We start from the raw sequence: 13,421 nt of genomic DNA, 5'->3' as shown, positions 1-13,421 counted from the left end.
ATTTATTTCATGGTTGACTATTTAAAAGTAAAAGTGACAAATATTATATGAAGATATTAATTTACAATATTTATTTTTTATTTTTTTTATTTTAATATTTAAAACTTAACAAGTGGAAGAGAATCCTCATATCAATATATGCATTATAAAATGAACTAAATGGTGCACTAAAGTCTAAAGCAGAACCGAATATATGTATTCTACATTCCATCATAATTAATTAACGGCCAAAATCCCAAGTTATATGAGCTTTTCATCCACATATGCTATGTAATTAGGAGTTTTGTTGTATTTTATTGAACGAAAGGTAAAAACTTCGTACATAACAAATCGGCTCCTAAGTCAAAATTGCAAATTAACTATCTAACTCAAGGATTTTTTTATATATTTGTTAAGCAGCTTTGATAAGCTATTTTCTTGTTTTCATAATTCAGTTGCTAAAAATCTTTTGGCTCCCCATCTTTTTTTCCTTTTTTTTTTTTTCTTCCTTCCTAAACATTATTTTTATTTAGTATAGATTTAAATATCTAAATATATAACATAAAGTCTAAAAAAATGAATTACAATAATATGATTTGTAAACAATAATGTTTGGCATATAAATTGTAATATTATTAATTAGATGTTATTACATTTTTAATCAACACTACCTATATAAAAACATTATTGAATGTATAATAAAAAAATAATATTGTACACATTTCAAAAGCACTTTTATTTTATTGTTATGTTGACAAATACTCAATCTAACCAAATATTTTTTTTACCTTTTTAATAAAAACTCTTTTTAACAATGATATACACAATGAGAAATTTAGCATACAAAGGCTCTATCATTCATAGACTATACCAAATGAACTCTAACATAGTTTCCAAACCAATGAAAACAACTTTGAAAAATAAATAAATAAATAAATACAGATATTCATTTCAAAGCAAAGGATGAATACGAACCACTCCATCTCCACTGTCCGGAAGGGAGAGACAGACGTCAACAGAGAAAGGCAGAGTATGTGTAACAGGTGGTACAATGTTTATTGGATCTTTGGATAATCTTGAGGCTTCTTCATCATGGTTACTCTGTCAGAACCACCGTTAGATCCCACTCTATTGAGCCACTCGCTCGTCAAAACCAACTACAAAAGGATTTCTTTTTAGTTGCTGCTTTATTGGAACTTTCTCACTGTCAACTTTGAGGTTGTAAAAAAATGATTGATACATTTTAATTTCAAGTGCTAATTGCAACACCAAAATACTTTGCTAATCATAATTTGATTATTTTAACAAGCGAGCGGCCCCCAAAAAAAAAAAAAAAAAAAAATTAAATGTGGGTATTTTTGTATTAGAGTCTAACAATGAGTGTTTTTCTTTTGCATTTTAATTTAATTCATTTGTGCCAATTTGTCCTAGAAAATATTTTTTTTGGAGGGATTTGGAATATATATATATATATATATATTGGTTATTTTAAGACTTTAAAGAACATTGACACCAAAAACAGAGCATAAGAAGGACCTAAGCTTCCTCACAAGCCTACCGGGAGCATCAGAAAGTCTCAAAATCTTCGATGCACATCTCAGCAACCATCGGAGGGTGCACGGGAGTGTTCCGTGTTGCCACTCCAGTTGATTTCGAAGACCAAGAACCAGAGGAAATAGTAACGAAAAAGAGCAGTGAATGGAGCAATAGGCTATCTTGAAAGAATGTTTAAATTCGAAAACAGTGAAGCGGGTTGTATACACTTCCAGCGCATCAACCGTCCAGTTTATCAGCAATATGGATGTAGAAGAAGTGGATGGGAGGTTTTGGGATTACCTGAAAGCTCGAAAGGCATTTTCGAGCAACCATGCTATCTCCAAGACTTTGACTGAAAAGGCAGTCCTTGAATTTTTCGGAGCAAAAATGGATTGGTTCTGTTCGGCTCACATTGGCTCTGGTTTTTGGTATGTATGTATGTATGTATTATAAAAAGAATTAATTTTTTTTTTCTTTTTTTAGTTGAAAAGAATAAATTGGATCGAAAAGAACGTGACAAAATGCATGGTCGACCAATGGCATTGCTAAACCAGGTGTTGACTTCATTATTGTAGCCCAAGGACTTCATATCTAATCAGAAACATTAGATTCAACCATGTATAGAGCTAAATTTGTAAACAAATTCAAGATATCACTACACTTGAACACTTTTTTTACATTCATGTGGACAATTGTCATAGCAGTTTAAGAAAACATATAAATCATCCTTCCATGAGGAAGACAAGTGAGATAAGAGGAATAATCATGTCTAGTTAGCAAAAAACTGGGGATTTCAGATTTTCTTTTCTTAAATACTTCTAGTGGAATTTACTTCGAGTCATTTAATTCTAAAAATTTGTAATCAGTTTTCATAAAATATATATGAAATAATGCAAATTTGATTTGCTTGATTTTAATTGCTACATATACAAAAATAAAAAAATAAAATTGAAACACTAACCTTTGAATCTTGACTTCCATAAATGGTGCAAACACTGGCTCCATTTTAAGGCCTTGGAGACAAAAAGCACATTTTCCGCACAGATATGGCAAGTGACTTTGTGTGCCTAGAAGGTAACATGCCATTGTGTTATAGATGTGTCACTTAAAGCATGATTATTAGATCATAATTGATAAATTAAAAAAATAATAATAAAAATAAGCCTCAAAATAGTTAAGAATATGCTTTTCCAAGGAAAGAATACTTTTCATGATCAATAGTAGAAAATTTTTGGTTCATACACTAAAATATGATACACTTATTTGCAATAGATGGAAATTAAAGGCAAAAAGTATGCATGAGAGTAGTGAAAAATAACAAACTATTATAAACTGGGATATAGCGGCCAAAAAGAAATAAGAACTCTGAACCCATGTAAAATATAAGCAATGCTCAATAAAGAAATTGTTCCCTCTCTGTTTGGCCATCGAGAAAATTTTATCTTTTTTTTTAAAAAAAGGAAAAATGTTTCTTTTGGAAAAAAACTTTAAAAAGAAAAGAACTTACCGCCGGGTCTTTTGAAAAGAAAAGAACTTACCGCCGAGTCTTTTGAATTCAGTAACTCGTATTTGGAATTATTTATCATTTATTTATTTTTTTGAAATTATTTTTTTCTGAAAACAAAAAATAAGTAAATAAATAACAGAGGAATTCTAAAGCGGAAAGAAAATGGTTGACTGAACCGAATGTTGTAGCGGGTTCGGTTTGGGAGAATCCAATGATGGTGGTAGTGGACCATAGTCAGATCCATATCCAGGCCCAATACCCATTTCAAATCCATTATTGTGTAATAAAACGGAATAAGAAAAGAAGGGGAAAAACCAAGAACACCCACCTCTGGGGGTGAAAAATAAGAGATTCTTTTAACTAAAATTTTCACTAATGGATAATCCTTTTTTTTTTGTTTTTATTTATTTATTTATTTTTTTGAATAATTTACCTAAATTACAATTTATCCAAAATTCTTCCATTCTTATGATTCGATCTCGAACTCGTATTCTTATGGATACAAATAGAGATGTTAAACCACTAAAACTAATCCTCTTTATCTATTTTTATTTATTTATATATTTATATTTTATCTACCGCATTTCATTTAAATAAGGTTTTTTTCTTGCATGAGTTCCATCCCCTGCGACAGTATTTTTTGTTTCTCTTAAATACGGTTTTTAGTAAAAATTATTCTTTATTAAGGATTATTTATGGTTTTCAGTAAAACTTATTGTTGAGTATTAAAATGATTTTAATTTTTTTTAAGAAATTTTTAATGTGATTAAGTGATATATAGAGTAATATAGTTAGTGTTTCAATAAGATTCAAGGGTTAAAATTGTACAAAATCAGTATTGTTTTTAAATTGAAAAGTACTATAATAACATTAAATTGATTTTATATATGTATCCGATCATGATATTTCAACTAAAAAACAAATAAATGGAAAACATTGAAATATAATTTTCCTTCAAATTTTAATGAGTTAGTGAAAGAGGAAACAAGAAATTAGGAATTTTTCATATCATTATAAGAGCGGGCTATAAGTCTCTAGCACATCAAAATCACTAAAATGATTATTATAAGACTGCTCCAAGATATAGAGCTTTTCGTTTATTTCTCTGAGAAGCCAGAAAATAACAAATTATAGAGGATAAAATTAACTAAGAGAGTAATTAATTTGCTAATTAGATGGATTAGCAAAATCGAGAGACTTTTTTCCTTCATGTGCATTCCCAAAGAAATTGTTCATATAATCCACAAAAACAAACTCTCTGTACCGAGCCAAACCATCTCTCTGCACAACTTGAGGCAGTGGTCCAATCTTCTCATCTGGTTTTGGAACTGTAAATATTGGGATTGAAACTCTGGATTTGGTACTTGTGGTACGTACCCTGTGTTCAGCACTTTTGTACCTCCCATTACTCAATATCTGCATTGAAACCACGAAAATAAATAAATAAATAAATAAAAATAACAATAATATCATAAAATTGTTATTCAATATAAACTTAAAAAAGCTAAATTTGCAAGTTAAAATAAAGTATTTCCAAACTTCGATACCATATATATATATATATATATATATATTTAAGTTACTAGCTATAAAAGCGGACCAATAATGATTTACATAACACTTAGCAATATATTTAACCTGTAATGTATCACCGGTGTTAATGACCAAAGCACCGTGGATTGGAGGGACCTCTATCCATTCTCCTTTGTTTCTACCATTTTTGTCTTCCTCAAGTTTGACATATAAACCACCAATTTCATCTTGTAGCAACACTGTCAAAGTGCCCATGTCTGAATGTCTTCCAACACCAACAGTGAGCTCTGGATTAGGGCATGTTGGATAAAAATTCATGTTCACCATCTTCATTCCTGTGAGTGAGTCTATCTTTGTTTTTGAGTCTTCTATGGACACTCCAAGGTTAGCAATCAAAATTTGCAGTATTTTTCTTACCATATCTAGTGATGTCTTTAGGTATTCAAGTGCCTCTTTTCTGAAAAAGAAAATTGTTATAAACTTTATCAATTAATGGCCATGATTGAGACTTCCATGCATGCTTGCAAATTAATTAAATAAATTTAATAATATATATTTTTTTTTTGACAAAGACATGTAGTCAATAATCATAAAAAAATATATTATAATTTAAAATGAACTGATCATTGTAATAATTCAAATAAAAATAGTATTATTTATACGCTATTTAACAATTTAAATAGCTGTCTAAAAAAACATTTAACAATTCAAAAGGCTATCTAAAATAATTTTTGTTTTCCCAAATCAATTTTCAAGGATAAAAAATAATATGTAATTAAAAAGAATAAATTAGCAATTGCCATATCAACAATAGTTTTATTGGTGATTAATGGTGACATATAGTAAACTCTTTAAATAAATATTGGTAATTAGTTTAATTAAATATGGATTAGATTCCCGGAATCATATATGCATATATGCTTGTAATTATCAATATACCCAATAGATTTCTTTATTTTATTTATAATTTTTAATTAATTGGCTATTTTAATTTTTATAATCACCAGAAAAAGACGACTGCTTGTCTACGCGCACGGGGGGAGGGCGTTTAACCAAATATGCCAGTCATATAATAACGGAATATATTAACAATCAAAAGCAAATCAACTAGAAAAAGAATTCATGCTAAATTTGTTTTTCAAGTAATATATAACTAATTAACTCTTCAATAAAATTCTGGATCAATTTTTTTATTTTTCATTTTCCTTTTTTTTATTTAGACTAATGATTGTAAAACCATTGTTTTCTTTTAAAACGATTTCAAATTTAAATCATCATTCCTCAATATAAAAGATTAATAAATAAATAAAAGAGATATTGACATGATTGTAATTGAAGACCACAATGCGAATAGCATATACAACATTTGTCTATATATATAGGTTGGAGACAGTCTAGACAAGACATCTATAACATTTGTCTACAAGTGGGTGGAGACAATCGGACGGTATGGTGGTTTCACACACACACACACACACACATATATATATATATATATATATATTTTGTTTTGTTTTTTAGTTCACACATAAATAATTAACTAATGTAATTTGTACAACCATTTTGTCAACTATAATAAATAACATATCTTATGCAGAAAATTTTTGTCCGGAACTTGTCTAGATCAATTTATATCCTATAATAATTATCTCTTTATAGCTGGTTAATATGGATTATTTTTCTGTATACATATATATATATATATATATATATATTCCCATCCCTATCAATTTCATCTCCAAATATATATAGTATTCATATATATAAATTTTTGTAGTAGGAAATCCAAAACAAATTTTGTCTAGAAAACCTCAGAGTAAACGTACTCATTGCCTTTTTATATACAACGGGTGCCTAATTACATGCAATTCAAGGACCTAAAAACAAAATTTGTCCAGCACTTTCCCCAACTATATATATATATATATATATATGAAAAAATGATATTTGGTTATAGAAGATCTTACTTGCATTCATTAGGCCAAGAACAAAGAGCATCATCATCACTGGTGTAGACCATGCTGATATAGTCCTTCCACTCCAAAGCCTTCTCTTTTTCAGGCACAAAGCTAGTCCCATACTTGACGTTCGGGCTAGGACTCGAACCTTTCCGATAAACTGCCTTCTTTTCGGGTTCTTGTCCGAAGAAACTGTAAGCGGACTCTTTAAGAGACTCCAACAACCCCAAAGGAACGCCATGGTTGACAACTTGGAAGAACCCTAGAGTTTCAGCAGCTTGGATGATGTCGTCCACCACTTGATCATGATCAGGTCCATCTAACTTTGACAAATCAATAGGTGGAATTAGCTGATCAGGAGGAGGGCTTCCACTTTCCTTCTCTATACGCTCTTCTGGTGGTTGTATGTATTGTTTAGGAACTTTAGAGAGGCCTGAATCAACCAAACCTTTAACACCATTGCCTTCTCGTACAACAAAATTGAAGAGTGAGTTTGCGTCGTTGCTGAGATTTGAAATCATTTTGTGTATACGGCTAGAAATTTTCTTTTGGGGTACTCGAGCTTAGTGGTTAAGGATATTAATGGTGTAAATATTGTTGTGCCGAAGTGATATATATATATATATATATATATATATATATATGTATATTATATCCATATATATAAATTCACATGAATTTGGTATCAACTTTTTCTTATATAATATTATAATTTGGCCAACTATCATTATTTTTTGAAGCCTGTTGTACAACATGGATAGCTTTATTTGAAATTTTGAATTTGGAAAAAAGTTCTAACATTCTTTAAAATATGGAAAATTTATAAAACCTCTAAAAGAAGTTTTAAATGAATTTGAAAATTTTTGGAAACAAATATATAAAATAATATGGATATATTTATTCTTTTAAGTATAAGAATATTTATTTTATATAGATATATACCATATTTAACATATATTAGACAAAAATATAGGTAATTATTACTATTTTTAAAAAACAAATATTTTCTTTACCATACATATGTAGATGAAATTTACATTTACTATAATTTTATCATTTTTATTGTCATAATTTTTTTTTAATATACTACCAAATATGGTTTTAAATTCTAAAAAACCCAAAATAGAATTTACCATTTTCATTTTACAGGATTGATTCATAAAAATTGTTTCATAAAAGTTGTTTCATTAAAATCGTTTTTGAAAACGTTACCAAATGGGCAGTGGTTAGCTTTTATTGTCCCACTCAACTGATTTCTACTTGAATTAACAAGAATGCTCTATCGGTATTAAAAAGAAAAAAAAAAACAAAAAACAAAAAAACAAACCAAAACAAACTATGCATGTAGCAGAGAAAGTTATTCACGAGAGGGAGGAAGGGATTGGTTAACTAAATAAATAAATAAATAAATATATATATATATATATATATATATATATATATATATATATATATATATGTATTAATTTCAATGATGTGGATGGCCATATATGTAGAGAGTTTTAGCTCATTAAAATATTATGCAGTAGTGCGAAATTAAAACTGATTTACTGAGAACATGTTTGAAACAGTTTTTATAAATATCTTTTTCTAGTCTTCATCTATGTATTTATCTATTACCTTTCAAATATTTGATAGTCTCCTTATTAGTTCTTTTTTGACCCGTAACTGTGAATACATATCTGGCCACTAATTTATTCCTCTTATATACGTAATCCTATTTTATCCCATTTTATACTAATTATATTTCAAATTTATAAAATTTTTGTTTTGAGGAATGCTATTTATAGTTATTGATGATTCAACACTATTGACTGTTGTCTAGTTAATAGCAAGTCTCTATTTGATTGATTATCATTAAAATTAGGCCACCTCCTAATATTAGAATTGCAATATTAAAAAAATTAAAAGAATTATATGCTTCCAACAAATAGCAAAACTTGTTCGTTTTACTTGTTGAATTGAACTTTAATTTGCGTTAAAATATTCAACTTGAATTTTCCTCTGCATTTGAAAGAATAAATGACACTTTTCCCAATAAAAAAAAAGGACGAAGAAGAAGAATAAAAAGGGCAAGTAGGCCCCAGATTTCATTGACGAAATTATTCTTATTATAACATATATTGTTGAAGAAAATATAAAATATATATTGATCTAATTTTTATTTAATAATTTAAATTTTTAAAATAAATGATAATTTTGATAATTTGTATTTATGCTTTTACTTTTTTTTTATTTTTATCTTTTTAAAAAATTCATTTTCTATTAGTTTTGATTCTAGCAGCTTTTGACACTTTTTAAAAATTAATCAAACACTTTTAAAGATAATTTTTGAAATCAGAAACTACTTTTAACTTTCATGCCAAACAAGACCTCAAAAAATTAAAATCTCTTGTAATGGAACTATGAATCTTTAGAAATATCTATGGTTACCACTTGTAGCACCACAATTTATGACCACAAAAGAATATATTTATACATGAATTAGAAGTCAAATAAGGTTGGCACAAAATATCCTTAAATATATATATATATATATATGAATCAGTTTTGAAATAGTGTTGACACAGTTGGTATGAGTTGATATCTTATTAGTATATCTCAATATCATGGATTCTAACCTTAAAAAAAAGAAAAAAAAGAAAAAGAATTAGTTGTCATTTCTTTATTTAATAAAAAAATAAATGAGAAGAAAAGATGACAAATCTTTTTGAGTTTGACATAGTCAAAACCAAGCGTTGTACCCTCAAGAATTTATTATTATTATTATTTAATTTTTAATTTTGTTTTAATTGTTGACCACCAAGCGTCGGCTGAAAACCACAATTATTGACCGTTCCAAGGCAGCAATTAGTAAATGGTAACTAGCCAAGCCATCTTTAACGCCATGAATCTACCAGGCACCATTTTTGTCCTCCTCAAGGTTTGACATATAAACCACATCAATTTTATCTGGTAGCAACATTGTCAAAATGCCCATGTCTGAATGTCTTTGTGAGCCCTGGGTAAAAATTTCATGTTTACTATATCTTCTGCCCAATGACGGTGTCTAACATCGCTTTAGAGTCTTATATATATATATAGACACTCCAAGATTAGCAGTCAAAATTTGTAAATATATATATATATATATATATTTAATTTTTATAATCACCATAAAACGACAACTCATCCGCGCCGCCTGTATTTTTTTGCTGAGGGCTCGGGCCCAGCTCACAGGCTTGCAAATAAAATAGATATAATATATGATTGAATGAACTATTGACATTTGGTGACGACCAATAAATAATGCACAACATAACATTTGTCTATATGTGGGTGGAGATATTTTTTATTTTTTATTTTTATTTTTGGGTTTAAATCTTTGGCTGGGAGACAGTGTAGTGTGTTCTTTTTGCTACACATTAATAATCGATATAATTTAAATACATTATCCTGCCAATTATAACAACATGTCTCTCTTATCCAGAAAATTTGTGTCCCCACGATCTGTTTACATCAACTTATACCTAACCATGAATCAGTTTTTTTTTTTTTTTTTTTTTGATAAATAACAATGAATCAGTTATTACGTACTGGTGAGAAAACAATTATATAGGTTTTAAAATGTTGGAATTCACAAATAAATATGAAAAAAAAAAAATTCTTAACATTATGCACTGTAGTGGGCCTCCCCTATACATACTAACCAAGTTGTTTTTATAGTCATCTACTAAATCCGAAGTTTAGTAGATGAAATTCCTATGGATAAAAAATAAAATTACAAATTAAAAAATAATTTCTTGAGATTGTATTTGGAATTATTGCTATGAATATTTGTTTATTTTTTACCATTCAAAGATCTAACAGTCTTCTACTCTTCCATTTTTTCCTTTTTTCTTTTTGGTGATTATAGTCTTCTATATCTACTCTTCTTATAACACAATATCTTCTTAAAGACTTTCAGATACCAATATTAAAGACATAAAACAATTTAGCACTACAAAAAGGTTTTATTAGAGTAAAGTCTCATATCTTGCAGTTCTTTCCCTTTTGACTTGGTAATTGTGAACACATTTTGGGCCGCTCTTACTTTGTTCCTTTTAAAAACGCAATGCCATTTTATATTATCTTTTCAAATATTATATTGTTTTTGTTCTACCTTTGTGAATTGAACTTTAATTTGCATTAAAATATTCAACTTTAAATTTTTCACTGTATGCATTTAGAGAGTAAATGCTGCCTTTACTATTTTAGCCAAGGAAAATAACGAGAAAATAAAAAACAATAAATCAAATAGGCAACTGATTTTATTGACGAATTATTCTCATTATAACAATGAGTAGACAGCGTGTCTGTGGTAAAAATCTATAGCACAGCAGAATCAATAAACAAATTAATATTTAAGCTGAACAAGAAATTAATATCAAATTAAACTATACGAAACTTCTATAAGTTAATAGCTAATTAGATCTCAGCAAAATTGAGAGACTTTTTTCCATCATGAGCATTCCCAAAGAAATTCTTCATGTAGTCCTCAAATACCACTTCTCTATACCGAGCCAGACCATTCCTCTCCACCACCTGAGGCAGTGGTCCAATCTTCTCAGTTGGTTTTGGAATTGTGAATATCGGAATTGAAACTCTGGATTTGGTACTTGTGGTACGTACTCTATGTTCAGCACTTTTGTACTTCCCATTACTCAGTATCTAACAAAACCACATAAAAACAATCATGTTTAGTAATCATTATCAACAAGATTAAGCGAGCTTATGCAGATCAAAAAATGGTTTATATACTTTTATTAATATCTAACCTGTAAAGTATCACCGATGTTAATGACCAAAGCACCATTTATAGGAGGAATCTCTATCCACCCTCCTTGGTTTTTACCATTTTTGTCTTCTTCAAGTTTAACATATAAACCACCAATTCCATCTTGTAGTAAGACTGTTAAGGAGCCCAAGTCTGAGTGACGACCAACCCCAACAGTGAGCTCTGGGTTAGGGCATTTGGGATAGTAATTCATGTTTACCATCTTCAACCCAATGAGCGAGTCAATTGTTTTGTTTGAATCTTCTTCCGCAACTCCAAGATTTGCAATCAAAACTTGGAGTATTTTTTTCACCATGTTTAGTGATGTCCTTAGATATTCAAGTGCCACTTCCCTGAAGTACAATTAATGTCAAAAACATTATGAATTTAATTTAATTTATGACCAAAAAATGGAAAAAGACAAGATAGTTAATCCAAAAAAAAAAAAAAAAAACAGATGGCAAATCTTTTGACTTGTACATGGTCAAAACTAACTGTCATTCGTATCCTACAGAATATAATTTGTTTGGTTTAAATGTTCAGTATCCACCAAAGACAGAGTCAGCTGACGACCACAGTTGACTAACGAGGCCCCCAATCTGGTTCCAGTGTTTTATGAATTTAATACTTGGCCCCTAGCCAAGAAAGGGCATTATTAATAGCCTAGTACAAAAATTAATTATTTCCACAATAGCACCATTAAAAAGCAAAACAGGGCTAATAATTTTATTATTATTTTTATTTCTGATATCATTTTTTTTTTTTTTTTTTTACAATTGTATATTTCCAAAACAATAATATAGTTTACTATTAGAATGTGATGTTGAAAATTATTTTGATATGAATTTTTTAACATCTCTTTCAACAACAACTTCTTATTTTATTTCCAAAATATTTTAGAACATTTAGATTTTCATTAATTTTACGAGCAAATCCAAAATATGGATATCATAACTACAAGATATAAAGAGCTTACCTGCATTCCTTTGGCCAATAACTAAGAGCATCATCATCATTGGTATAAACCATGCTGATATAGTCCTTCCACTCCAAAGCCTTCTCTTTTTCAGGCACAAAGCTAGTCCCATACTTGACGTTCTGGCTAGGACTCGAACCTTTCCGATAAACTGCCTTCTTTTCGGGTTCTTGTCCGAAGAAACTGTAAGCGGATTCTTTAAGAGACTCCAACAACTCCAAAGGAACACCATGGTTAACAACTTGGAAGAACCCTAAATTTCCAGCAGCTCCAATGATCTCCTCCACCACTTTGTCATGGTCAGGTCCATCCAACTTCGACAAGTCAATGGGTGAGAGCCCAGTAGAGCTTGCACTTTGCTTTTCGATACGCTCTTCCGGTGGCTGTATGTATTGGTGAGGTACTTTTGATAGGCCTGCATCTACCAAGCCTTTAACTCCATTTCCATCCTGGACTACAAATTTGAAGAGTGAGTTTGCATCATTGAAATTCGGACCCATTTGTGCGTGTACAACAAATTAAGATTTTTTTTTTTTTTTTTTTTGGTTTTATTTTGGGGTGGGTGGGTTGTGGGTTGTGAAGAGAAGCTTATATGGTTATCAATGTTGGAAATTGCTTTGCCAAGGTGACAGTTTATATAGCAGCTAACTACATAGCCCAAGAAAGGCAAGTTTAGTTCACATTTTGGTAGATCTAACTTTTTTCTTACACATAATGCAAATTACCCAACTTTTTTTTTTTTTCCCCCACAGTGCCATTTGCCAACTACCCATTATTTAAAAGTAATTTAGAGTTTTCGTTTGGAAGTCATGGTAAAGATAGATTTCTAAGTCATTTCTCTCATTTGATTTGTTTTTCGTTTTCTAACTAAACAAAACAATGACATCGATACGTGTAAAACGATGAAATTAAACAAATGGGAAAAGAAAATTGTAGATGGAAAGAAGACCAAAATTCTTATCAATGCCTTTTTTCTACCGTGTTATTGCCACATAGTGAGGACTAGCAGCCCCACTCCAATATAACTATATTATAGTTTATTTATTTGGACTTTAGAATTAGTTGTTCTAGCAAACATAAAATGGATCTGAACTTATGTAATCAAATTCTTCAGGAACAAGTACGGTCCTCATCATC

At 29.5% G+C, this 13,421-nt stretch overlaps 2 protein-coding genes across 2 annotated transcripts; both read right to left on the bottom strand.

The window, feature by feature from the left end:
* Positions 1 to 4,082: 4,082 nt before the first annotated feature.
* On the bottom strand, positions 4,083 to 7,099 carry LOC125422468 (scopoletin 8-hydroxylase). Its single transcript, XM_048474240.2, has 3 exons — positions 6,523 to 7,099; positions 4,661 to 5,012; positions 4,083 to 4,438 (listed from the first exon to the last, which is right to left on the bottom strand). Exons 1-3 carry the CDS (start codon positions 7,032 to 7,034, stop codon positions 4,190 to 4,192), a joined length of 1,113 nt encoding a protein of 370 aa, XP_048330197.2. The 5' UTR covers positions 7,035 to 7,099; the 3' UTR covers positions 4,083 to 4,189.
* A 3,685-nt stretch (positions 7,100 to 10,784) lies between these two features.
* Positions 10,785 to 12,999, bottom strand: LOC125422469 (scopoletin 8-hydroxylase). Its single transcript, XM_048474241.2, has 3 exons — positions 12,285 to 12,999; positions 11,310 to 11,661; positions 10,785 to 11,202 (listed from the first exon to the last, which is right to left on the bottom strand). Exons 1-3 carry the CDS (start codon positions 12,782 to 12,784, stop codon positions 10,960 to 10,962), a joined length of 1,095 nt encoding a protein of 364 aa, XP_048330198.1. The 5' UTR covers positions 12,785 to 12,999; the 3' UTR covers positions 10,785 to 10,959.
* Positions 13,000 to 13,421: the final 422 nt, after the last annotated feature.

Source organism: Ziziphus jujuba, chromosome 2 (assembly GCF_031755915.1).
Source record: "Ziziphus jujuba cultivar Dongzao chromosome 2, ASM3175591v1".
NCBI lineage: Eukaryota > Viridiplantae > Streptophyta > Magnoliopsida > Rosales > Rhamnaceae > Ziziphus > Ziziphus jujuba.
The sequence above is the reverse complement of the archived record's forward strand: the minus strand, read 5'-3'. Positions and strand labels throughout refer to the sequence as shown.

What these genes read in the sequence shown, in the direction of transcription:
- LOC125422468 (XM_048474240.2), bottom strand. Translation starts at nt 7,034, where the DNA reads ATGATTTCAAATCTCAGCAACGACGCAAACTCACTCTTCAATTTTGTT. An exon ending in TCTTGGCCTAATGAATGCAA is followed by an intron (nt 5,013 to 6,522) that starts GTAAGATCTTCT and finishes TTTCTTTTTCAG; the next exon opens with AAAAGAGGCACTTGAATACC. An exon ending in ACACCGGTGATACATTACAG is followed by an intron (nt 4,439 to 4,660) that starts GTTAAATATATT and finishes GTTTCAATGCAG; the next exon opens with ATATTGAGTAATGGGAGGTA.
- LOC125422469 (XM_048474241.2), bottom strand. Translation starts at nt 12,784, where the DNA reads ATGGGTCCGAATTTCAATGATGCAAACTCACTCTTCAAATTTGTAGTC. An exon ending in TATTGGCCAAAGGAATGCAG is followed by an intron (nt 11,662 to 12,284) that starts GTAAGCTCTTTA and finishes ATTGTACTTCAG; the next exon opens with GGAAGTGGCACTTGAATATC. An exon ending in ACATCGGTGATACTTTACAG is followed by an intron (nt 11,203 to 11,309) that starts GTTAGATATTAA and finishes TGGTTTTGTTAG; the next exon opens with ATACTGAGTAATGGGAAGTA.